Source organism: Dissoconium aciculare, assembly GCF_010015565.1.
Source record: "Dissoconium aciculare CBS 342.82 unplaced genomic scaffold K489scaffold_5, whole genome shotgun sequence".
Taxonomy (NCBI): Eukaryota; Fungi; Ascomycota; class Dothideomycetes; order Mycosphaerellales; family Dissoconiaceae; genus Dissoconium; species Dissoconium aciculare.
Window position 1 is genome coordinate 283915 of NW_022984955.1, and position 23509 is coordinate 307423.

At 52.6% G+C, this 23509-nt stretch overlaps 13 protein-coding genes across 13 annotated transcripts; 9 read left to right on the forward strand and 4 right to left on the reverse strand.

Annotated features, from left to right (window-relative positions):
• Positions 1–577: 577 nt before the first annotated feature.
• K489DRAFT_369713 (uncharacterized protein) lies at positions 578–886 on the forward strand (the record flags this gene model as incomplete). The annotated part of the gene is made up of 1 exon (XM_033603066.1): positions 578–886. The coding sequence occupies one exon, from the start codon at positions 578–580 to the stop codon at positions 884–886; it is 309 nt and encodes a 102-aa protein (XP_033460375.1).
• Positions 887–1643: 757 nt separating this feature from the next.
• Positions 1644–2500, forward strand: K489DRAFT_193198 (uncharacterized protein). Its single transcript, XM_033599547.1, has one exon. It carries the CDS (start codon positions 1872–1874, stop codon positions 2328–2330), a length of 459 nt encoding a protein of 152 aa, XP_033460376.1. The 5' UTR covers positions 1644–1871; the 3' UTR covers positions 2331–2500.
• K489DRAFT_193199 (uncharacterized protein) lies at positions 2501–4332 on the forward strand. The gene is made up of 2 exons (XM_033599548.1): positions 2501–2806; positions 2872–4332. The coding sequence occupies exons 1-2, from the start codon at positions 2671–2673 to the stop codon at positions 4281–4283; spliced, it is 1548 nt and encodes a 515-aa protein (XP_033460377.1). The 5' UTR covers positions 2501–2670; the 3' UTR covers positions 4284–4332.
• A 535-nt stretch (positions 4333–4867) lies between these two features.
• K489DRAFT_379325 (voltage-gated potassium channel) lies at positions 4868–7729 on the forward strand. The gene has a single exon (XM_033604618.1). It carries the CDS (start codon positions 5145–5147, stop codon positions 7578–7580), a length of 2436 nt encoding a protein of 811 aa, XP_033460378.1. The 5' UTR covers positions 4868–5144; the 3' UTR covers positions 7581–7729.
• A 1133-nt stretch (positions 7730–8862) lies between these two features.
• Positions 8863–9769, reverse strand: K489DRAFT_379326 (uncharacterized protein). Its single transcript, XM_033604619.1, has one exon. It carries the CDS (start codon positions 9621–9623, stop codon positions 9045–9047), a length of 579 nt encoding a protein of 192 aa, XP_033460379.1. The 5' UTR covers positions 9624–9769; the 3' UTR covers positions 8863–9044.
• Positions 9770–10070: 301 nt separating this feature from the next.
• Positions 10071–11707, forward strand: K489DRAFT_409212 (membrane protein-like protein TMS1; the record flags this gene model as incomplete). Its single annotated transcript, XM_033607555.1, has 4 exons — positions 10071–10121; positions 10173–10205; positions 10271–10906; positions 10958–11707. The coding sequence occupies 4 exons, from the start codon at positions 10071–10073 to the stop codon at positions 11705–11707; spliced, it is 1470 nt and encodes a 489-aa protein (XP_033460380.1).
• A 174-nt stretch (positions 11708–11881) lies between these two features.
• K489DRAFT_193228 (protocatechuate 3,4-dioxygenase, P3,4O) lies at positions 11882–12847 on the forward strand. Its single transcript, XM_033599549.1, has 3 exons — positions 11882–12210; positions 12297–12506; positions 12605–12847. The coding sequence occupies exons 1-3, from the start codon at positions 12055–12057 to the stop codon at positions 12677–12679; spliced, it is 441 nt and encodes a 146-aa protein (XP_033460381.1). The 5' UTR covers positions 11882–12054; the 3' UTR covers positions 12680–12847.
• Positions 12843–14174, reverse strand: K489DRAFT_193243 (uncharacterized protein). The gene is made up of 2 exons (XM_033599550.1): positions 13667–14174; positions 12843–13608 (listed from the first exon to the last, which is right to left on the reverse strand). Exons 1-2 carry the CDS (start codon positions 13940–13942, stop codon positions 12958–12960), a joined length of 927 nt encoding a protein of 308 aa, XP_033460382.1. The 5' UTR covers positions 13943–14174; the 3' UTR covers positions 12843–12957.
• Positions 14175–14223: 49 nt separating this feature from the next.
• Positions 14224–15748, reverse strand: K489DRAFT_355304 (uncharacterized protein). Its single transcript, XM_033602519.1, has 2 exons — positions 15554–15748; positions 14224–15494 (listed from the first exon to the last, which is right to left on the reverse strand). Exons 1-2 carry the CDS (start codon positions 15693–15695, stop codon positions 14338–14340), a joined length of 1299 nt encoding a protein of 432 aa, XP_033460383.1. The 5' UTR covers positions 15696–15748; the 3' UTR covers positions 14224–14337.
• Positions 15749–16508: 760 nt separating this feature from the next.
• K489DRAFT_369721 (uncharacterized protein) lies at positions 16509–17237 on the forward strand (the record flags this gene model as incomplete). The annotated part of the gene is made up of 1 exon (XM_033603067.1): positions 16509–17237. The coding sequence occupies one exon, from the start codon at positions 16509–16511 to the stop codon at positions 17235–17237; it is 729 nt and encodes a 242-aa protein (XP_033460384.1).
• Positions 17238–17946: 709 nt separating this feature from the next.
• On the forward strand, positions 17947–19267 carry K489DRAFT_409216 (alpha/beta-hydrolase; the record flags this gene model as incomplete). The annotated part of the gene is made up of 5 exons (XM_033607556.1): positions 17947–18259; positions 18319–18347; positions 18402–18533; positions 18583–18912; positions 18983–19267. The coding sequence occupies 5 exons, from the start codon at positions 17947–17949 to the stop codon at positions 19265–19267; spliced, it is 1089 nt and encodes a 362-aa protein (XP_033460385.1).
• A 228-nt stretch (positions 19268–19495) lies between these two features.
• On the reverse strand, positions 19496–20079 carry K489DRAFT_318323 (Rhodanese-like protein; the record flags this gene model as incomplete). The annotated part of the gene is made up of 2 exons (XM_033601305.1): positions 19496–19782; positions 19839–20079. The coding sequence occupies 2 exons, from the start codon at positions 20077–20079 to the stop codon at positions 19496–19498; spliced, it is 528 nt and encodes a 175-aa protein (XP_033460386.1).
• A 275-nt stretch (positions 20080–20354) lies between these two features.
• Positions 20355–23495, forward strand: K489DRAFT_317846 (DNA mismatch repair protein MutL; the record flags this gene model as incomplete). The annotated part of the gene is made up of 1 exon (XM_033601267.1): positions 20355–23495. One exon carries the CDS (start codon positions 20355–20357, stop codon positions 23493–23495), a length of 3141 nt encoding a protein of 1046 aa, XP_033460387.1.
• Between the last annotated feature and the right edge of the window lie 14 nt (positions 23496–23509).

The window sequence follows — 23509 nt, forward strand, 5'->3', positions numbered from 1 at the left end:
CTACTACTACTACTACTACTACTACTACTACTACTACTACTACTACTACTACTACTACTACTACTACTACTACTACTACTACTACTACTACTACTGCTACTGCTACTGCTACTGCTACTGCTACTGCTACTGCTACTGCTACTGCTACTGCTACTGAATACATTTATTATTAGACGGAGAGTACTGTACTTGCAGTTAGTTTCTGCCGCATGGTCACTCCCCTTGAACGAACTATCGATCTTTGAACCACAAATCCTCAACGACTAGTCTGCTCGTCGATGACTTCACGCGTGCTTCGTTGCGATATTCAATGCTGTGGGGGTCCCGCATGACCCAGCCCATCGCGCAACCCAATCGCGACATATAGATTGTCGGTGAATGACATGCAGGAGGAGGAGATTGTGTCGATATATTGTTTTTTTTTGTCAAGCGTCGTCGCAAAAAAAGATCGGGAAGATATGAATCCAATCTTTGTTCCAGAGGGAGGCGTGTGTGTCGCAGAGAGGGAAATAGATTGCAAACTTCGGCGCTAGATATCCCACAGATCCGAATTGGTGATTCCAACGATTAGGCGTGTATGCATGGAGGCCGTCGCGGTGGTGTTGTCTTTGTCCTGCTGCGAACTCGGCCGCCCTGCTGCAGTCCCAAAAGGATACAAGCGTTTGGTCGGATTCGAGAGGCGGACGATCCGGGACAGAGACGCCTCCCACCGCCACCATCATCAATCGCTATGGGCACCGATGACGAGGGTAGTAATGACGATGGCGATGATGATGGCGATGATGATGGTGGTGTTGTCCTGCGAACGCTTCACAAGGTCGCCGCCGCGATGGGATTCTCGGGACTGGGCTGGAATGCGCTGCAATGCGATGCGGTCGATGATTAACATCTCACATTACAGGACCAACCCGACAGGATACACACACACACACACACATACACACACACGATACGGCACCTAGGGGATGCGTGAGCTCAGCGCATATCACAACAGGCTGGAGGGGACGAAAAAGCCAGGCTCGCGACGAGTATGGTCAATGGGATTCATGGGACAATCGCTGGCGCGCTCAAGCGCGGTGGGCTATTGACCAGTCACGATGCAGTGCGCCCATGTGGGAGTGTGAGCACGTCCAGCTGCTGGTGGGCGCCCGGCCCAACATTTCCCTGTCTCTCTCTCTGTCTCTCTGTCTCCCTGTCTCTCTCCCTCAGCTTTTGGCTTTTGGCTTGTGACATTTGGTACAGGACGTGGATGGCTGCAGTCTGGAGTGTGTGTCTGTCTGCCTGTCTGTCTGCCTGCCGTGCCCGCCTCCTGTGAGAACGATCGCAGTCTGGTAGAATCTGCGTATATGGCAACAGTCTGGTAGAATCTGCGGACGTGGCTGCAGTCTGGATGTGTGTGCGGCCGCCTCCTCATCTTCTCCTTCTCCTCTTCTTCACTCTCCCAAACTTTCGCCAATGAGGGTAGGCACAGGACCACAGGTACAGCGGACAGCCCTGGAGGGACAGGCACAGATCCAGATACAGGTCCGCGGTCCACGGTCCAGCACAGTGCGGGCGAGTCGATTCTCTGGTTTCGTCCGAGACCCTGTCTCAACCTCACTCGCTGGATTCTTTCCTCCGCTCTCCCCGACCTCACTTCACCTGCACCCTCGAGCCAACCAACCAGCCAAACCCATCGCCACGAGCCAAAATCCCCCTCGCTCCGTCCACCCGTCCATCCCTCTATCCCTACTTCCTACTTGTTCCCTCCTCATCATCGACCTCCATACCTTGCTGTGTGTTGCCGTCATTAGTCTGTAGCCCGTGCCGGCGGTTCTGCCAGGGCGATTCCGCGCTGCGCAACACACCCCGGCTCTTCTGCCGGCCAACGAATGACAATTCGACGGCGCCAATCCTCTCGCTCTATTGACAGGCTACACCCCATTCAGCCCTTTTGTTCCTCGCGCCCACTGAGGGATTGCCACACACTGCTGGTGTGCACGCCAACCGCGTCCGTCGGGCTCTGCCACGCTGGCATGGATGGACTCCCTCTTCGCGGGGTGTGTCTGATTTGCTCGCTGCGAGGATTGGGTTTGTCGTCGTTCGCGTACTCGTTCGCTCGAACCTGGGCGCGGCGCCTCGCACACCGACCTCTCGCGTTTCATGTTCGGGGACGGTATGCAGAGCTTCTCCGTCCAGTTGGACCTTCTAGATCGTGCCTGCCAGGTATGCACAGATCGCATCGTACCTCGCTACCACCCGAGACAAATCGCAGAGCTGTACATGACAGGTTCTCGATGTTGATCATCATCTGCCTCCCAGACCAAAGCCATGCCCTGGGCGGTTCCTAGTCCGACGTCTGCGCATAGAAAGAGGTGTGTCGGTACGTAGTGAGGCTCCACACACCGGCCACATGCACATCTGAACTCAATTTGATTTTCCTCCGATGGTATGCATTCTATTCTGTTCTCGTGGAGGGATTGTCTTGATCACAAGCATATGCACATTCGTATTCATATCTCTACGACCTTCCCTCATCAGTGGCCGTTCGCACTTTGTCTTTCATTCGATCGCAGGACCATACTAGCAAACGCTCTTTGCACAATTTCGTTTCCCTTCAGCAGAGACGGTCGCATCAAGCGAACCATTGACCATCATCACGACATATCCATGTACTGTTGAGTAGCAGCGATGGGCTCATTCGCGGTTCGAAGTGAGCCCTCACAAGGATGGCTGGCCACCTGGTTCTGTTGCTCCAGTCGCGACGAAGAAATCAATCGCCAAGATATGAAACAAGAGATTTCGTTGCGAAAGGCTTCTTCACATAGTGGGTCCTCACTCTGTCTTGGTAGAAAAGTGCTGTGGGAACAGTTGCTGATGTTAGTCCTCCAGCTTATTCTCGTGCCGGCACGACCATGACCTACACACAAAACCCACCCCAAAACCCAACAGTCTCTACAAATCCTCAACATGATCAATTCACACGTCCCATCGAGAATGGCGACGAATTCATCCGCCCTCAGGACCGCGTACGACCAGCATCCGCACAGGTCTCCTCCAGCAGGCCATTGGACTCGGATACAATCTCTTTGCCTCCAAGAAATCACCACTCGTGGCACTCACGCTCCAGGAACACTTCTGCGCACGATTCGCGCCCCAGTATCGGTTGGCCGACCGACTTTCGTCGACTGGACTATACAGAGCCTCAACGGCATTCTCTGGTCCCACTAAAGCTCAGCCCTGTCACTCTCGGTCCATTGCCTTACCAGAATCATTCTTCTTCACGTTCTTTGCCGAATTTCGATCAGTCCGCATATCACCAATCTCAAACTTCCCAGCCATCAATACTCAATCATTCAGCACCATCAAATCCTGATTTTCCTACCGTCCGATATGCAGCCCGAGAAGACTTCAGACCACCCAAACTTCCAATCTCGACCCATTCATCGTCGAGCTCCATCCGCTCAATGAAACAGCAAGCTGTCGATACGCATTCATCAATAATATCACGTCCAATCTCTCTCATCACCCAATCCTCTGCCAGTTCACTACGTTCATCCCGACGCCTCCTCCCAGAGACAAGCAGCAACTCCCTCTCGAGTAGGGGATTACCACGCCTACATCGCAAACGCTCAAGCCAATCTGCTCGCAAGTCCATGGCAGACGATTTCGATTCGGAGATCGACAGGGAAATCCTGGAGCTCAACACCATCGTCGAAGAACGCCGCGCAGAGGCCGCCCGCGCGCAGGTGCGAGACCACAACCACATTCCCGCCGTCGCACCCCGGCTGGCAGGCAGGGCACGTTCCGAGACTCTGACCGATATCGGCTCCGCCCTCTCGCGTCCTCTCCTCGCAGGATCCCTCCCGGTCTCCATGACGAACCGCCTCTCGCGACCCTTCACATCCGTCCCAGAACCCTACGAGCGACCGATGTCCTCCCAGTCCGATCCGCGCTCGAGTTCGAGGGTCTCAGGCTGGCTGCATAACGTGCTCCCTTCGCCGCTCTCGCCCGCCGCATCGGAAGCAGCAACGAATCACCAGCGGGTGGCATCGGACGTCTCTCAACTCACCGTGGGAAGCTCGGCGAACTCGCCCTCTCTAACGAATGCGTCCTCCTCGCACACGACGAATGGTCACAGCAGGAATCCCACGGCGGATTACCGCTTCCCGCCGCTCTCGCCGCCGATGCTGGACGCCAGTGGTCATCCGTCGTCCGCGTATGAGGGTGTTCCTGTGAAGAAAGCTGGCGAGTGGCGCTTTGATCCGGCCGATGGGCGTTCCTCGGTCGGAGTCGCGTTGTAATGAATTAATGTATGTTTTGGATATGTATGGAAGGGATGGAACATTTCACTTGGTCTAAGAGATTTGTTCGGGAGATGCTATATCACGGCCCACGATCCTTACAGATATGGAAAGAGCGACGACGAGCTTGGTTCGTGACATGGAAAAGTATCGTTATGGCTCCAGATGGGGCATGAATTATGAATAATATTACTTGGCTTTGCAAAAAGTGTTTCGAAGTGGTGACTGTTTGTAGGGGCGGGCCACCTTGAAGTTTCTGCCGAATGACCGTTCGCCTGATGATCCTCAATGTGCATCGTCGTCATGCATTGCTCGACCGTCTGATGTCCATGTTTGTGGGAACGTCACTATGCATCGCTTCGGCAGCAGCGCCCGAATGTGCACAGATGACTATAATCCAAGATCTGTACATCCTGCTAGAACAAATCGTAGGATATAAGCGATGCAGGTGTGTCCATGGAATCGACGTGAGACATCTTCGCGGTCGCATGACGGACAACCCTAAATCGACCCTAAAATCTTCGATGCGGGCATTGTGCTTTCGCGTGCATCCAGCGAGCTGCGGGCTTATCTGCCCACATGATGCAGACCGCAGGACCATTATCGTCGCAGACCTCTATCTATCTTCGACAGCCACCCGCGGTCGAGATCACCGGGACCCCAGATCATGGAGCATCTGGCTTGATCCATCTTTTCCGGTGGCGTCTGGTCGACTAAGATTGCTTTTTCTTCTCGTCGATGTGGGATGAAGTCTAACCGGTGCATCTCCTGCCGCTGTAATGCGACGGCCCTGGATCTGAGATAACCTCGCTCGACAGATGTGCAATCGAGTACTGCTGCTCCAATGGGACATTGTTGACCATGGCGGCTGAAGATCGCCCCGGCGAGAGTCGCGATGCATCACACCTCGACACCGACAACACCTCCGAGGAGCCGATCGCGAACGAGAAATCAAGCGGTTCGACGAACTCCGACGAGAATGGCGGACCTTTGGGGCTACACTCGCATCACATCCATGAATATTCCCGCCGCAAATCCTCCGTAGCCGCGGGTTCCATGCGACCGTACAGCGACCCGAACAACATATCCAAACCACGCCCCGCGAGAAAACCCTGGTGGGATCTACGGTCCGACACGAGAGGGCAGGATGGAGCCGACGAACGCTGGTGGTTCGCGAGCACGGCGATCCCACTGATCTCGGCAGCCATCGGACCGCTCGCGAATGTCCTCTCGATCGCTGCCCTGGTGACATCCTGGCGGTCCTGCTTGATCCCGGGAGCGGACACCTACGACGCCGCCGCCTCCTGCGTTTGGGACGAGAAGGCCATGCTGGCGGCGAACTCCACGCTGCTGCCCGAATTGCAGGGCACGGAGTTCACGGATCCGATCTGGTGTTTGAGGCTCAACGTCATCTCGCTCGTCTTCGGATTCGTGGGCAATTTCTTCCTGCTGTGCAATTTCACCAGCCGCATCAGGTACATCGTCGCCCTGCCCGCCACCATCGTCTGCTGGTACATCGCGACGGGGATCCTCACCGGCATCACCATCGGCATGGCGGTCTGGACGCCCCCCCACGGCCCGGAGCAGACGTACACGCAGGGATTCTGGTACGCGGTGATCGCGTCGTGCATGTACATGATCTGCGCGATGCTCCTGATGGTCAACATGGCGGGGTACTTCCTGGGGCATTACCCGCAGCAGTTCAACCTGACCGATTCGCAGAAGACGCTGATCCTGCAGACCATGCTGTTCTTTATCTGGCTCGCGGGTGGGGCGGGGGTCTTTTTCCGCGTCGAGACGGATCTGGGCGGCGCAGGGTCGAGCGAGGATATCATCTGGAGTTATGTGAACGCGCTGTACTTCTGCGACGTCACGATCCTGACGGTCGGTTTCGGAGATGTGTATCCTAGTACCGATTTGGGCAGAGGTCTTGTCTTTCCGTACTCGGTCGGCGGCATCATCATGTTGGGGTTGATCGTGTCGAGTATTTCAAGGTTCGCCAGGGAGTTGGGATCCCAGAACGTGGTGCGCCGACATATCGAGAACAACCGGATCAAGACCATCGAGCGGACATTAACGACAGAACGGGAGTTGAGTCGAGAGAACACTTTCTCCAACGACAAAGACAAATCAGGCGCGCTCAAGCGAGATGCATCCGATGAGACCCTCGGCGGCCGCCCAGCTATATCAGCTCCATTCGCGCCAAAAAGTCGATCTACAACCATAAGCTTCGCGGGCGTGAAAGTCCCAGATGACCCTCTACCGCCTGCGAACGCCATACAGACTCTCCAGAGAGTCGCGACCATGGCCATGCGGCCAAGGAAGCCTCGACTACTACTGCTACGCGAGGAGAAAGACCGATTCGATGCGATGCGGCGCATCCAGGCCAGCACGGCCCACTTCAAGACGTGGTTCGCCTTGTGCATGTCTGTCATGTCCTTCGGCGTGCTCTGGTGCGTCGGCGCGGCGGTGTTCTGGCAGGCGGAAAAGGAAACCCAAGGCATGACGTACTTCCAGGCCCTGTACTTCTGCTACGTCTCCCTGCTGACCATCGGATACGGCGATCTCGCGCCCAAGAGCAACGCCGGCCGTCCCTTCTTCGTCTTCTGGAGCTTGATCGCCATCCCCGTCATGTCGATCCTCGTCGGCGACCTCGGCGACACGGTCATCAACCGCTTCAAACGAGGCACATACCGCCTCGCCGACTTCACATTTCTACCGCAGAAGGGCACCTGGCGGCAGTTCCTCACCGGCCACCCCGCCGCCCTCCGATGGCTCGCCCGGCAGAAGCAGAAACGCGAAGCCCACAAGCGCATGGAACAGGGCTTCCCCGTCGGGCCCGAAGACGAGCCCGAACCTCAACGCCCCGCGCCCCTGACAATCGACCAGCTGGCCAAAGACGCCGATCCCACCGACACGGAGCTCTTCAGACAACTGGTGCTCAAGATGCGCGAGGTCGAAAGCGATCTCCGCGCGCACTCGAAGAAACGCTACACCTACGAGGAATGGGTGGAACTCACGCGGTTGATCCGCTTCACGGCGACGAAGCCCGAAGGTCGACGCCAGGAAGAGGATGGGGAGGAGGAGGGCCTTGTCGAGTGGGATTGGATCGGCGAGGATAGCCCTATGATGACGAGGAACAGTGAGGCGGAATTTGTCCTTGATCGGCTTTGGGAGAGTTTGCAGAGATATGTCAAACGGAGCACGGTGAAATTGGATGAATTAGACGATAGAAATTCGGAAGAGGATGTGGTCAGCAGGAGGAGGAGGAGGACTGGCGAGGATGATGGTGATTGATGAGGTCTAATGTTCTTTTTGATTCTCGAAATTTGCTTTTTTAATGCACTTTTTTAGAAATTTGAACACATTTTGAATACTTGATCCAAATAAAATGCACGTGCGTCTTGACTCGATTCTGTACAATCAAGAGTGAAGTGTCTCCGGCAGTTTCATGACAATTCCTGAGGAGGAGAGATGGTGATTTGGCCTGCCGACCCGAGGTGTGAGAGTCATTCTCACATCCAGGCTCCCTCCGGCCTCTGAGCGTTGAAACATCTGACGCCGTTCTCGACCCATCTCCCAAGGTCCATGAGAGGATATACTTGTCGCATTGGCTCGTCGAGGTTTGCTTCCTCTCTCTCAACATGAACAATGGCTGACACAGGTGGGCCCGTAATTTTGTTGGCACTCGAGGATATGACCGCTGCAGAAGCATTTGCTGGCGCAGATCGCGCTGTCTGTGCTGTGACAATCGTCAGTGGCGGTGCAAGCCCTGGCGGAGAGAAAGAGAGAGGGATGGACGAACCATGTCAATGCCGCATGTGAGGAACCCGATAGTGCGAAGAGAAGCGCGGCGGTATATGGGATGATCGAGAAACGCATGGTGTTGGGAGTGAGGGGTTTAATGTATGGTGTTTTTGAAATGCTCTTTGCCTGGTAAGATCGCGTGTTGTAGATGTACTGGTTCAATTGTGGCGGGTTTGTTTCTCACTCCGCTCTTACAATGACGGTGGCAGAAGCGCGCGATATATGTTTATCATAGAGATTCTAGTTCACATTTGCCCTCGCTTGCACGCCTCGGCTCGTCGAACGACTATTATTGCAGTATTATGCAACGCGCATGGATCCCTCTTTTTCTCTCTGCAGCAGGTAATTTTTTAAAACGAGAGCCCTGAATGGCGTCCGGGTGACCGGGATGCCCTTTGTTAGCGACCAACCCAATGCAACTAATTACCTGCACCCCGTTGTCACGAGCAGCCTTGAAGAATCTCCCTTGGATCTCGGGATTTCGGCAGAGGGACGCCCGGATCTGACGACTCGATTCCCGAGATTGCCAGCGGAACTGCTACCATGAAATTCGCTCCGAAGAAAGCAGCCGATGTCTCGATTCATTCATACTGTAATTGACCATCGAAAGAACGGATGAGGCGATAACCGCCGACTGCCGAGTTCGTGATGATTGTTATTCCCGCAGGGCTCCAGGGGACAAGCTTTGGCGCAAAGCCTATTTGCTAGCTGCACATGTCGTCATTGCATTTTGTCCCTTGGCTTAGGAACGATGCTGACCGACGAACCGATGGGGAACAGGAGACACATACAGTAATGACCCCCAACCAAACAAACCATTATTATACTATAGTCATGTACATATATATGATCTATCGCCCGCATGGGATATCAGCTGATTACGCGCCGCAGGTGGTATTTCCAGAGAACCATGAATCGCGAAACTATCCTTGTCCAAGTCCCGAATGATCGTTATCAGTTGAATGCCTTGACTGCATCCTCAAAGTCGGGAACAAAGTCCGACCGGGCTGCGGGCCCTCCCCAACGTACATTCTTGTTCTCGTCAATGGCAAAAGACCCGGCGGTCTGCCATCGGCTGCCACTCTCGGTAGGACGGACCGAGATTCCTTGTTCCTTTTGCAGCTTGAAAACGTTGCTCAGAGCTCGCGGGTCGAGGACGTGGAGGAAGCCCGAAGCGCCCAACCCCCATTGACCATGCGATACCAGATCACTGTCAACCACGATTCGCAGGTTATCGGTCTCGCTACCGTAGTTCGGAAGCGACTTGTGCCATTTCTCCGTGGCTTCCTTGTTGCTGTGCGACACGGCGATGAAGTCGATGTCGGAGTGCTTCTTTGCGGATTCGCGCAACCGTAGAAATGTTTGCTCCGCGAATGGACAGCCGCAGTGACGGAGGAAAGTCACGACTGTGCGTTTGCTGGGCTCGAGTGAAAGATTGGGGGATTCGGGCGCTCGATCTCCGACCTGCGGAGGTTGCGCCCGATTGGGCACCGAGTGGAAGCCGAACCAGGATTGAAATTCAGGACCGAACATGATGGCAGTGTGAAGATCCTGTATGTATTAAGATGGAGACTGACGAGAGGGGGTGGAGTTTTGCCAGTATGATAGAGGTGTCGCGGCCACGAATTTTGAAGATCGAATGCTGAGAATCGCTTTTGAACAACACCGCCTAAAAATCGTGTCCGTATGCTACATGTATTATGAAGCCTTTAATAATGCATCACGACACACCGGATCAAATGGCAGCAGCATGACGTCAAGCAGTTGTCTGGGTTATGCACGCAATGTATCTGGCTTGCGTACCAGGCTATAAGTTTTGTGCCTGAGGCGGGAACACCCGCATCAAGCACGTGCCCCGATACGTGCGTGGCTCGGTTCAAGGTGACGATCACAACGCCGTATGCCTAGCGATCACGGTACCATCTTCAACATCAACATTCGTGATCGCCTCGCGACAATCACTCGTGCGCTGAGATCGTCATGGGTGCTCTATTATCACTACCGTTACTTGCGGTCCCCAGCATAGGCAGTGTACGTCCGCAACAGGAACCATCTCGTAACAGTTGCTGACCCATATCCCAGTTGATCACCTTCGGCGCGTCTTGTTGCGGAGCTGTGAGTCGATGGCAAATATGACGATGAACCTCTCAGGATCATTTCTGATGGATGTCTGCATCTAGGCGACATGCTCGGCAGTATGCTCAGCTTGCGGGAAATGTAACAACAGTGTCGCCACGAGAATCGCATACGCCTTGATCCTCCTCGTCAATTCGGTCTTCTCATGGATCATGCTCACGGACTGGGCGGTTAAAAAGTTGCAGGGTATACTCTTGGACTACGTCTCGATCGACTGTGCCGGAAACGCCTGCTTCGGATTCGCTGCGGTGCATCGGATCAACTTCTCTCTCGGCCTTTTCCATTTCTTCCTCGCATTCTTGCTCATTGGAGTCAACTCTTCGAAGGATAATCGCGCACAATTTCAGAACGGATTCTGGGGACCGAAGATCGTCGTTTGGCTAGGTCTCATTGTCCTAAGCTTCCTCATCCCGAACACTTTCTTTGAGGTCTGGGGCAACTATGTCGCGCTCACCGGCGCAATCCTGTTCCTGCTCCTCGGGTTGATCCTCCTTGTGGACCTGGCACACACATTTGCTGAATTCTGCATTGAGAAGATCGAGGACACCGACTCTGGCCTATGGCGAGGAATTTTGATTGGCTCAACATTGGGCATGTATCTCGGCAGCTTCGCGATGACCATCGTGATGTACATCTTCTTTGCGCACAGCGGATGCTCGATGAACCAGGCCGCTATCACAGTACGTACATGATGAATGGTGCGCCTTCAAGCCGATAGCTAACGTGCACAGGTCAACCTTATCCTCTTGATTGGGATCAGCGCCATGTCGATTCATCCAGCCATCCAGGCTTCCAACCCGCGTGCTGGCTTGGCACAAGCTGCCACAGTCGCGGTATACTGTACATATCTCACCTTTAGCGCTGTCGCCATGGAGCCTGATGACAAGATGTGCAACCCGCTCGTTCGCGCCACCGGCACACGTACAGCTAGCATCATCATCGGAGCCATCGTCACATTTGTAACTTGCGCATATACGACGACGCGTGCTGCGACCAACGGACTCGCCCTCGGAACGGGCAAACCGAGTGGATACAATGCGCTCAGCACTGAGGAATATGGCCACGACATGGTCAACACGCAGCCCGAGAGTCGACGAGAGATGCGACAGGAAGCTCTTCGTCGGGCTGTAGAGTCTGGTGCACTTCCGGCATCTGCGCTGAACGATAGCGACGACGACGATGATGACGAGGATGACCCAAGATCGGGCAAGCATAAAAACGACGACGAGAAGCAGAGAACGCAGTACAATTATACCTTGTTCCACATTATCTTTATGCTTGCGACAGCATGGGTGGCGACGCTGCTGACTCAAAACATTGGCAGCGACAAGAAGATGGACGAATTAGATGGTTTCGTGCCCGTGGGAAGGACGTACTTTGCAAGCTGGGTGAAGATTACATCGGCTTGGGTGTGCTACGGTATCTTCGGTTGGACGCTGGGAGCACCGCTACTCATGCCTGATCGATTCGACTACTCGTGAGAATGCCTCATTGGATCGCAGGTGGATCTTTACTTTCTACGATAGCTCATAATCGAACCCATGTTTTATGATTGAAACTAGCGTGCAAGTAGAGGCCGTGGGGTTTGTGCAAAGCGAGCTTAAGATTGCAAGCTGGAGCTCTCTCCACAGTACCATTGCCCATATCTCCGACTTCGCATTGGAGACCAGCTGGAGCTCAAACACGCTATGATGTGACCGGACAATCCAGCTCATTTATTTAGAATTGGAAGGTTTGACATTTCCCACGAGACCAAAGATCCTACAAGCATCGTTGAAGAAAAGCCAGCATAATCTCAGCAACAGCCTTTGCTCAACAAGCTCCGAAAATGGCGGCCCAACATTCCCCCGAAGAGATCAAAAAGGCTCACGAGATCCTCTACGCCGAAGGCATCCGGATCCGAGAACAAGTCGCCGGCAAAGCCTTTGTAGAGAAATCCCTCAACAACGCAAAAGGCAATCCCTTCGCAACCGCTTTACAGGAGGTGATCACCCTTGCCCCCAATTCCGTCTGATCGACACGACGATAATCCGGCAAACACTGACGATCTATCTTTTTCAAATCTCACAGTATGTCACCGAAGGCGCCTGGGGTTCCGTGTGGACGCGGCCGGGGCTGGAGCTCAAAGTGCGATCGTTCCTGGTGATTGCTATGCTCGCCTGCCAGAACCGCGGCACAGAGTTGGCGACGCATGTCAAAGGTGGATTGAACAATGGTGCTACGCAGGAGGAGATCCGGGAGGTTTTGCTGCAGGCTGCGGCTTACAATGGGGCGCCGACGGTGAGTTTCTTTTCTCTTTCGAATTTGTTTTCCCTCGGAGGAGGAGATGGGATGAGGTGACATACATGCAGCTTGCTGATGAGTGACAAATGGGTCAGGCTGTCGAGGGATTCCGCGTGGCTTGGAAGGCGATCGAGGAGTGGAATGAAGAGCAGAAGGCCAAGGCGAACTGATTGTGATTCGAATATCGCAAGGTTCACGGATGTCTCTCTCTTCGGCATGCAAGGGTTTTGAGCATACCTAGAAGTGGTCGTGGTAATACAAGCTCAAATCAACAGGCGTCTAAAATACGATGGGTAAACGATTAGCAATACATCCATTTCGTCTCATTGAACCTGACCATTCCCGCCAAACTATCCATTATGCGAACGGGGCCCTCGCAGAAGACCAAATCGCCTTGAATAGCGCAAACTGAACATCACAAAGAGAGATACGACCAACTATCCCGCATCTACTGTCCATCTCGCGACTTGCGGTACTCAGTCTCCTGCTCCATCTGAAGATCGCTGATGCTCTTGCTGACGTCCTCGAGGATCTCGGCGGCGCGAGCGTGGTACTCTGCCTGTGCCTTGATAAGCTCAGAGAGGTTGCGCAGCGGCTCAGGGGTGTCCAACACATTACGCATGATGCTCGTGGCCTCGTCAACCTTCTCCACAAAAAGATCCTCAGCGGACTCGATCGCGCGCCTCTGGGCCTCAGTGTAGCTTTCCTCGTGTCGACCTCCAGCAGCCGCGCGGCTCTTTGCAGCGTCAAGTTGCAGGCGGGCATTCTGCACTGCTGCGCGCGCTTTGTCGGCGGCCTTTATGCTCTGGTTAAGAGTGGCGCTCCAGCCCGCCAGGAATTTGTTCTGGATCTTCTCATCTTGATCTAATCGCGCCTCGCCAACCTTCTCTTCTGCGATCGCGAATTTCTCGAGACCCTGTGCGAGCGGGTCGGGTACGGTTGAACCCTGGGGTGTGGCGACGGCGATGTCGCGAGAGCCAGTGAGTGAGGCGCGCGCGATCGCGTGACTGAAAGTCTTGGGTTGCGGCTTTGCGGATGGAGGCGCCGTGAATGCGGCTTGCGCCTCGCTGGCACTCGAAGCCTTTGATAGCAAGTTTACCTGCGATATCTACATTAGCATCTCCATTTTGTGATCCTGTGTGACCTGAACGACCCACCTTCTCGCTAATGCTCTTGCCGAGATCGTTGAAGCTTTCGCGAATGTTGGGTGGGTAGTCATATGCCTCATTGGTATATTGGCTGGTCGCTGCAAGCAGCTTCTGGTGTGTGGTCTTGAGCGCATCGATTCGAACTTCAAGCTCGCTGTATTCGTGAGGCAATTCCGTCTTCTCCGTAGCATTGCCAGTCTGTTCCCGAATCCATTGCTGATTACGTGCCGCGAACGGCGTCATAACAGATGAGACCTGGTTTGTGAGGGCGAAGAACTTGTCCATGTTGGGCAATTATGTTTGGATGTGAACGTTGAATGTATTCTGGTAATGAAGTATGGTTGACAAGATCTTGGTCGAAATCGTCTCAACTTGTTTACTTGCACGATTGCGCTATGGTAAGAGCGTTGATGTGCCGCTGACTGATAGGCGCAGGCTCAGGGACTGAAGTGAGGCGCAGAGCGGACGTGCACACCCCGCTGCACGTGATAGTCGCGAAAACATCACAGTCTACAATAGATGTACACCATGACTTGGACTCTTCTCCGCATTTCTTTTCTGTTCAAACCTTGGATTCGACATCGACAAACCAACATCGTGCTGCTACGGGATGAACATGTTTGCAGAACAGTCAAGACTGCTTAAGAGAGACGGTATACTGATAGGACACATCCAATTCGCTAATAGTTAAACAGAGAGGTGATCTTTGTCCCGTTTCCTGGGGCCTTGCACCGCAGTATGACTCCGGGAAAGATTCGAGCATCAATGCCGTTGTTGCGATCCGGCCCGTATGGCAGTTGGTTGATGTTCACGTATAGATAACCATCAGTAGCCATCGATGCGCCATCTGGCCATATCATCCTCTCATCTCTCACAAAGCCGTGGGTCATCCCGTCGCGAGGGTCGAAATAGTAGATCGCGTTTGATTCGGGCATCAGCTGATAGATCAAGCCGTTGGAATCTCCTTCAAACCCATTAGCATCGCCGCCACGTTGCCCGTGACTGGAGACATTTGCATGAGCTTGAATCTCGGCAAGGGGATTCGTGTCTTGCTCCCTCAGATTTGCAGTCGGGATTGAATAAAGCTGCTTCGAGGTAAGCGCAGAGTAATACAGTCGCGTACCATCAGGACTGATTTGAACGCCATCAAGGCCTTCCTTTTCCCACGTGATTGGGGATGCCTTTTGACGCAAATAGCTTGGGCGGCCCTGATACGAAGGAACGTCGTTCTGCACGCGAAGAACCGACGGATCTTGGTTTAACCTCCTCCAAGCTTTACCTGTGCCAAGATCCACCATGATGAAACCAGGCCGGCCCTCGTTCGAGCTATCTACAAGATACGCAATGCCAGCTCCTGACGTGCCCGACAATTTGGGGTTGAAGTCAAAGCGAAGGTCGTTGAGATAACTGTCGGGAAAGTGGACTTTTGCATCAAATGTGAAGGTCTGGTAAATTGTGTCGTTCGCGAGTGATATCGCTACCAGTTTCGGACCTCCTGGCTGCGCGTAGGGCATAGACGGTTCTCCTTGTGCATTGTGGACGGTCGGACGTCCGGTATCGAGTACCCATAGGGTCTCCGGTCGACGTGAACTGGCAGGAGTGATGTATAGTGCTTGTACGCTGATGAAAGCCTTCGAGTTTCCTGAACCGAAATCGATCCCATTCCAGGAAGTGTTGAGCTTGCTCGGGGGCAAATTGAGTTCGGAAGAGGGATACGGCCTCTCGGCTGTCTTGTTCACCACTACTCCGAGAGTGTATTCATAAGAGCCTCTGGTGTAAGTTGTAAAAATTGTGCCATTGGAGCTGACGGCTATGCCGATTGGCCATTGTTTATAGTCTGATACATCGCAAACGTCAGTTAAAGCCCAAGCAAGTCGATTGATGTGTACTTCGTACAGTAATGAACTTCCTCCAAGGCTGGGCCATAGTTGCCACTGTCTACGCGCAAGCTTGGGTGACGATAGTCGTTGCTACTTGCTTGAGCGGCGGCAATGCCCACCAAAAGCTGCAGAGGCTTGAGCCACATCTGCATCAACATCGTGGCGGAAGCGGTTGAATCACGAGTCAAAGTAAACCAATCAATAAATCAGTTTATCATAAATGATGCTTGACGTGATGTCTTCTATATACCTACCCAGCTAAGTGAGAGGACTTGGGTTCTCGAGCACATGATGTCAACTTAGTAAGGTGAATGACAGTGACATCTCGTCATAGTAAAGTCTATCGCAACACGTGTGAACCAGCATTGCATTGGAGTTGTGCCTGCCATGCCGGCCACCGATTGCTTCATTGTGTAGCTCGGCACGCTACTTTGGTGGTTGATGCTATTCGGTCGGTAGCGTCAGGTTTATGGGCAATACATTAGGATATTTGACTTGGTGACGTCACGTGAATCGAAAGCTTGAAGCCTGTCCAGATGCTAATATACATGCTTGCCGAGTTCCGCTGCGCACGACCTTTGCTGATATATAATCACGGAGACGAACATCGTAGATGCCCCTCTGCTGACAGCACCGAGATGAAACGACTGCCGCTATTCGCCGTCGAGACGGCTCTGCTCCACGATGATCGCAATGCTACGGACCGTGGACCATGAGGAGGGGCGATTCTTCTTCTGTCAATAAAGCCCGCCCAAAGCTTGATGGACAAAGATCGCTCATTCGTTTGACACTAGCTGCTTTTAGCGACCGCCTGCGATGAGCCATTGATGACATTGAGGAGTGACTGTGCCGCAGCGTACGACTCATATTTGCACACCAGGTCATTCCTCACTTGAAGTTCACTTGAGGGCCTTTCTCTTGCAAGGTTATCACTGCATCACCTCAAAATACTCGAAGCTGAGAGGCCCGCGATGTCTACGCAAACTTACCTTCGCTGGGCCGACCGATCCGACATTCCTGCCATGGCCGAAATACTCGTACTGACCGGCGTGAATTTTGAGTTCCATGATCAATTCGCACCCAAGAGAAGCGAGCATCTAGATGAATACTACTTGTTCCTGCTCTGTCGAATACGAACACTATGGGCCATGCCAGGATTTCGCTTCCTAGTCGTCGAGAGTCTCGAGGTGCCAGACGCAACGAAGGTGACCCGCAAGCAAGTCATTGGAATGGCCGGCTGGATGCTAGATCAAGCTGACGGTCTCGTGGACGAACCAACAAGAGGCAGTGGCTGGTTTCAATCCCTCGAGCGTACCTTAGTCGCTACCGAGCGCTACTATCATCAGCTGTGTATAAACACAATCTTCGACACCACGGGCTTCGCCAGCCTGTTGAATCGCTTGCACGAAGCAGAGCTCGTCGGCCAACCCCAGATACATCTGCAAATACTTTTCGTACATCCAGAGTGGCAGAAGAGCTCTCATCGGGTCGGGCACAGGTTGTTGCAGTGGGGCATAGATCTATCGGATCGTTTGCAGCTTCCAATCGCCGTGACCAGTAGTCTTGCTGGACAAAAGTTCTACGCCAAACACGGATTCGAATTCCTGACATTCGTACGCGTCGATACAATACCGGAGCTGGCATATGACCAGCCCATCCTCCTCAAGAGGCCAGAGCCTCGTCCAAATGTACAGCCGTAGCAGATGGCACGTGGCTGCGACTCATTTAGACGATAAAGTTACATGCGTGGTTCTCGCATTTTGATTCGAATCAAGACCTTCCGAGCTGCCGTGTGATCTTACTGGACTCGGAACTCGTCTATGTTCTGTTCTTGCATCCTCTCTGCTCGTCGCGTATGCTCATGCAACGATCGTCTTGTGGAATAGGGGAATCAGAACCGTGCAACTTCAATGCCTAGCTGTTGCAGCACGAACTGAACCTGTATCTCCGGGCGCTTCCTTTGGCAATTCGATTCTACATAGCAAGCCTTGCAATTGAAGGCCTAGGTCATGATGATCGCAGGCATTGAATGACATGACCAGTTGTTTTTCTCGCATTCTTTGAGACAAGCGCAGCTCGAGCAGCTTGTGACTCACACATGCACCTGCATCTAACACTGCATTAGTAGTACATTGAATGTGGACACCATGCACGCAGCTGTCAGCCAATTCCATGGCAGTCTTGGCTGTCAGCAGTCTGCAGAGTAAGCTACGTACGAGGGTCAAATGAAATGCGATTGGCTGGACGGGATGTACAAAGTGGAGGAAAGCGGCCTCGCTGTTGAGTCTCCGTTGATATCTAGTATATAAGTGGAGCGCTGTCTAGAACATTGCAAAAAGCCCCGCTCATCACTTTTTACCCTCGTTCTGTCTCTAAATTGAAGGGACCAAACGAAAAAAAACGACCACCATGGCCAACCTGGAAGAACATGTCGTGGTATATGGCACAAAAGATGTGACCAAAGAGCTGTTCTACTATGCAGCCGGACCCGTGCCAGGCCCCTTATTGATCTTTATTCATGGTTGGCCAGCAATTGGCAAGACTTGGAAAGCACAGCTTCAAACCTTTTCATCTCTGGGCTTTCGCTGCTTGGCGCCTGATATGCCAGGCTATGGGCGCTCTACGTCTAGAAAGGTCGTAGAAGACTATTCCCAAGAGGAGATCAACAAGGGAATGCTCGCGCTATTGAACCATGTTGGACGTGATAGGGCAGTCTGGATCGGTGAGCATTGCCCGAAACGCTGGAGCTACCCTGTAATGAGATGCTGAATTATCGTGAAGGTCATGACTGGGGCGCGCCGGCAGTATGGGTCAGTGAGCTTCGTTTGTCCTCCTGTTCGACATCCAAGTTAATCATCTGAAAGAGCTTCGCCGAGCAATTCCCGGAAAGGTGCATAGGTGTGGTCGGTATGGCGATCCCGGCTCGCGTTTTCGAATCCGGCGGCCTTGAAGCAGCGGTCAAGACAGTCGATCGTGTCTTGTATCCCGCTGAGGAGGTATGTCTAAATACTGCGTGATAGCTAGACCCAGACTCACAACCATTAGTATCCTTATGGCCCTTGGGAATATCAGCGATATTACGAGCTCGAGTTCGAAAAGGCAACTCAATGGTTTGAATCGGACAGCAGAGCCGTGTTGAGAGTGTTCTATACGAAAGGAAATCCCAGCGGTTATGGCAAGCCATCACCAACAGCTACAACCATCCGCGACGGAGGCTGGCGAGGCGGCGGGGAGATGCCCGATCCGTCTTGGAGACAGATCCCAGATGCTGCAATGTGCATTGACCAGGATTTATATGAGGACCTTGTCACCGCGATGGAGACCACTAGTTGGTGGGGGGCTGATGCGTGGTACATGAATCACGCCTGCAACAAGGTATGGAATTCTACTCAGTCCGTATCAAGGCTCATCACGCCCCATCTACTGATCATGAATACATCTGCAGGCATATTTTGACGAGAAAGCCAAAAATGAAGGTTTTCTACCCATGCCGGTATTGTTCATCGAGGGCAAGTTCGACTTCACCTGCTCGACGGCCAATTCAACGTTTGCCGAAGCACAGCGCAAATATTGCACAGATTTGACCGAGGTCAACATCGAAGCGGGTCACTGGATCCATCTAGATAAGCCAGCGGAAGTCAATGCAGCCATCATCAAATGGCTCGTCCAGTCGTGTCCGAGTCACTGGCCAGGATTCTGGAGTGCAGGCTATGTTACGAACAAAGCATGATTGGAGATGATGAGATAGTGCATCGAGCCGATGCTAAAATGAATTGCGGGATTTCCTCATTATATCGATGAGATGGAAATGCATAATCCACCTTCGTCCTCCGTTTTGTGTCATGAGGGTGAACATGCTGCTCTTGGAGACTCGTTTCCGAAGTTGTGTGCCGGTTTTTAGCTTCAATTCGCCAGAGAGATATGAAGTTGTTGCTCCAATGCGTTCAAATCGGTCCGCTCATGGCTTCGCCGCAGTACCACCATTTTTGGCCCAGTCAAGCCAGCTGCCTCGGTATTCCGAAACATTTGAATAACCTACTTGGCGTGCAAGTTGGGCAGCTGCACTGCTTCGTACGCCTGATTTACAGTAAAAGATGACTTCAGCATCCGCAGTCGGTTTCTTGAAGCCGAAGCGGTCTTCGAATTCTTCCGCGGGCAAGAACAATGCATCGGGTTGTGATTTGATGGGAAGGTTGATAGCAGATGGAATATAGCCTTCTTGGTACTCTGAAGGCTCGCGGACATCTGTGAATAGAATGAGATGTTTGCATTTGATGAAATGGTTCCTCAAATGATCGTACCTATGATGATACGCTCGGCCGACGGCGATTTACTCATCTCTTGAACCTGTGCGAACTCGTAGACTTTGGCACCAGAAATTGGGTTGCTATGCCATCTGACTCCTAAAGGCTGTCTCGCGGAGCAGACTGCTTTCGGGGACTTTGCTGGAACATCGCGAATGAATCTCGAGACGGGCGCGGCGGGTGTTGCTAGCGATCTTGTTCGCAGTATAAATGCTGCCGATGAACGAAGGAGAGCCATTGAGTTTGATGTAATATAATGTAGACAAGTTTCTGATTATCTGGCCCCGAAGCTTTCTGTTGATGACGTTCGATAAAGTCGGCCAATGGAGAGATAACTCAATCATAATGAGCCTGGAGAGCGTCGGCGCTGAAGTAGATTACTTGGATCAAGATCACGTGGTCGCGCGTTTCCAGCCGCGTCTCTCGCGAACACCACTTCTCGATGACGAGATTACTGATCTACTTTCGTCGACCAACTTGGCGCGATTATGAATTCATTGTCTTTCAATCGGCATGGCTACAATCAAGGCCATAGAGTCTCGCTCGGTTCACCAAATCCAATCTGGCCAGGTAATTGTTGATCTAAGCTCAGTGGTCAAGGAACTTGTCGAGAACAGCCTCGATGCAGGGGCATCATCTATCGAGATAAGATTCAAGAATCAAGGGCTTGATTCCATTGAAGTACAAGACAATGGCAAAGGCATTGCTCCAGAGGATTTTGAGACTGTAGCTCTCAAGCATTACACATCTAAACTCTCTAGCTATGAAGATATTGATACCCTTGACACATTCGGCTTCCGCGGCGAAGCTTTGTCGTCTTTATGTGCCTTGTCAAAGTTCCACATCCTAACGGCCAGAGCGGAAGATGGCGCCGCAGGCAAAAGACTCGACTTTGAACAATCTGGGAAGCTCAAAAGCGCAAGTGTTGCTCCGGCGCAAAAGGGCACGACGGTGTGTGTAGATGACCTCTTCCACAATCTGCCCGTGCGCCGAAAGGAGCTAGAAAAGAATGTCAAACGCGAATATGGAAAGGTACTCAACTACTTATATGCATATGCATGTATCAGTGTGGGCGTTCGCTTCATGGTCAGCAATACTATGCCAAAGGGCAAGCGTATCCCTCTATTCACGACCAAGAATAACCCGTCCACCAGGGAAAACATCATAAACATTTTTGGAGCTAAAACACTATCCGCGTTAGTGCCTCTGGATTTGGGCTTCGACATGGAGCCTTCAACGAGCATCATGAGCCAGGTCGGTGGTCAACACGGATCGAATGAAGTCCGCGTGGAGGGCCACATCTCCAAACCTGTCTTCGGCGAAGGGCGTCAAGCTCCTGATCGCCAGATGTTTTTCGTCAACTCGCGACCTTGTCTTCTTCCTCAAATCTCAAAGGTTATCAATGATGTCTACAGATCATTCAATGTCTCCCAATCACCCTTCGTCTTCGCAAATCTTATCATGAATACCAATGCTTATGATGTTAATGTCTCGCCGGACAAGCGGACCATTCTTCTACATGACCAAGTAGCTTTGCTTGAAAGCCTGAAGAGCAGTCTGACCGAGCTTTTTGAAACGGCAGAACAGACTGTTCCGCAGACACATCTACCCAGCCAGAGTCGATCGTCACATCGCGTGTCGAGTATATCTCAGCGAGCGCATTCTCTTGATGGAAGTGCGCAGGATGACTCTGAAACAACACCATTGGGACGCATCGGGCGTGTAGAGTCTGAAGCAAGCGATTCATTACGAAGTAACGGAAGGGATGTCGAAGCCAGTCCGAGCTTGATTAAGAATTGGGCCACTCGCGGCTTCAGCGTTCGCAAGGAGTCTCCAGATGATCCAGACCGACGCCGCGCCACTGATCAAGCAGCCGCAGGCAATGGCTTGAATGGATCGTTTTGTAAGGCATCCGATCTCTTAAGCTCCATGGAAGAGGACTCGGCACCTCGATTACCTGTACATACAGATGAGGAGCCTAATGCGGCGGGTCCAAGAGTCGCAAACGGCCGGAAGACTGCGGATGGTGACAATTCGCGGGAGCAATTTTCAGGCCGCGAGCCGACAGGACTCACAAATTCAAATCAGCCAACGATACGAAGTATGTCTTTGCTCTCCCACAGAAGCTCGCCCGGGCCGGTACAAAGTGCGTTTGATCGAATGCGACCAAGACACTCACCACACCAGATTGCTCATATCACAATTGGCTCAGAGCCAACCAGAACTTCTATTGGATCAGCGTCGTCACAGAAGAAGCGGAGGATCCATATTCCTAACATATCGCGTTCATCTATCAACAGCACCGAAAGCCCTCTTGCGCTGCGTGGCAACAAGGAGCGATTCGCTGGTCTGAATAATCAACACGACAATGATAGCGAAGATCCCACATCAGATGAGCATAGCGAAAGCCAGTCTGAGCATGGCGATCTTTCTGACGCAGCAAGCAGTGCAGGTGCAGCCGATGACACTGGTGAAGCGATGACTTCTGCGCAGCAGACAGGATCCAGACGGACGAAAATAGACGCTGACAAGAGTCTATTCGTCAACGAGGGCGATTCTGACGAGGAGCCGATTGACGAAGTCGCACATCGAGTAGATGAAGATGGGCGCGTTGCACGACTTATCCTCGACGCCGAGGAAACGAGCATCAGACCTGGCCATGATCATGTCAAACGGGCAACACAATCGCTCAAATACAATAGCAATCGAAAAGATTCTGTGTTAAGACTTGCCACCACTGTCTTATCTGCAGAGGAAGAAGTCGCCTTCCAGATGCAATTCACTGATCCTTGCCGGTCATTTCCCATTGAAACAGATAGCAGTAATACGCATATCTTGCACGAGATTGACTCTTCCGAAGCGGAAAATACATTATCGCTTACCGTCAGCAAAAGCGACTTTTCCAATATGAGAGTGGTGGGCCAATTCAATCTCGGCTTCATCTTGGCCGTGCGACCACCTACAGAGGTACAAAACGAAGACGACCTCTTTATTATCGATCAGCATGCCGCAGACGAAAAATTCAATTTCGAGAAGTTGCAGCGCACCGTGACTCTACAGAGTCAACGCCTGGTGCGACCAAAGGTTCTTGAACTCACCGCCTTTGAGCAGGAGGTCATCTTGAACAATCACGATGCTCTGACATTCAACGGATTCGAAGTGGAGGCAATACCGCTCCCTGCAAACCAGATTGACGATGAAGAGACAACGCCGCAGACCCAAACATTCCGACTTTTGACGCTGCCGACGAGTCAGCAAACCACGTTCGCGTTGTCAGACCTTGAAGAGCTCGTGCATCTACTCTCGGAGACGGGGAGCATCTCAAACGAAGCTAGTATCCCGCGTCCTACAAAAGTCAGGAAAATGCTTGCTATGAGAGCATGTCGGAGCAGTATCATGGTCGGCAAGACGCTGACGACAAAACAGATGTCGCAGGTGGTCACGAACATGGGCGGAATGGAGAAGCCTTGGAATTGCCCTCATGGACGGCCGACCATGCGACATCTTGCGCGCATGGGTGCATGGCAAGGGTGGCGCGAGGGAGATGACATGGATGAACTTGCGCATGACGATAGCGAGTCACAACGAACTGCACGGACAGATTGGTCGAGTTGGCTTCAAACAACGACGGCATCGCAATCCTCTCAAGAATAATTATCTAGGCTATC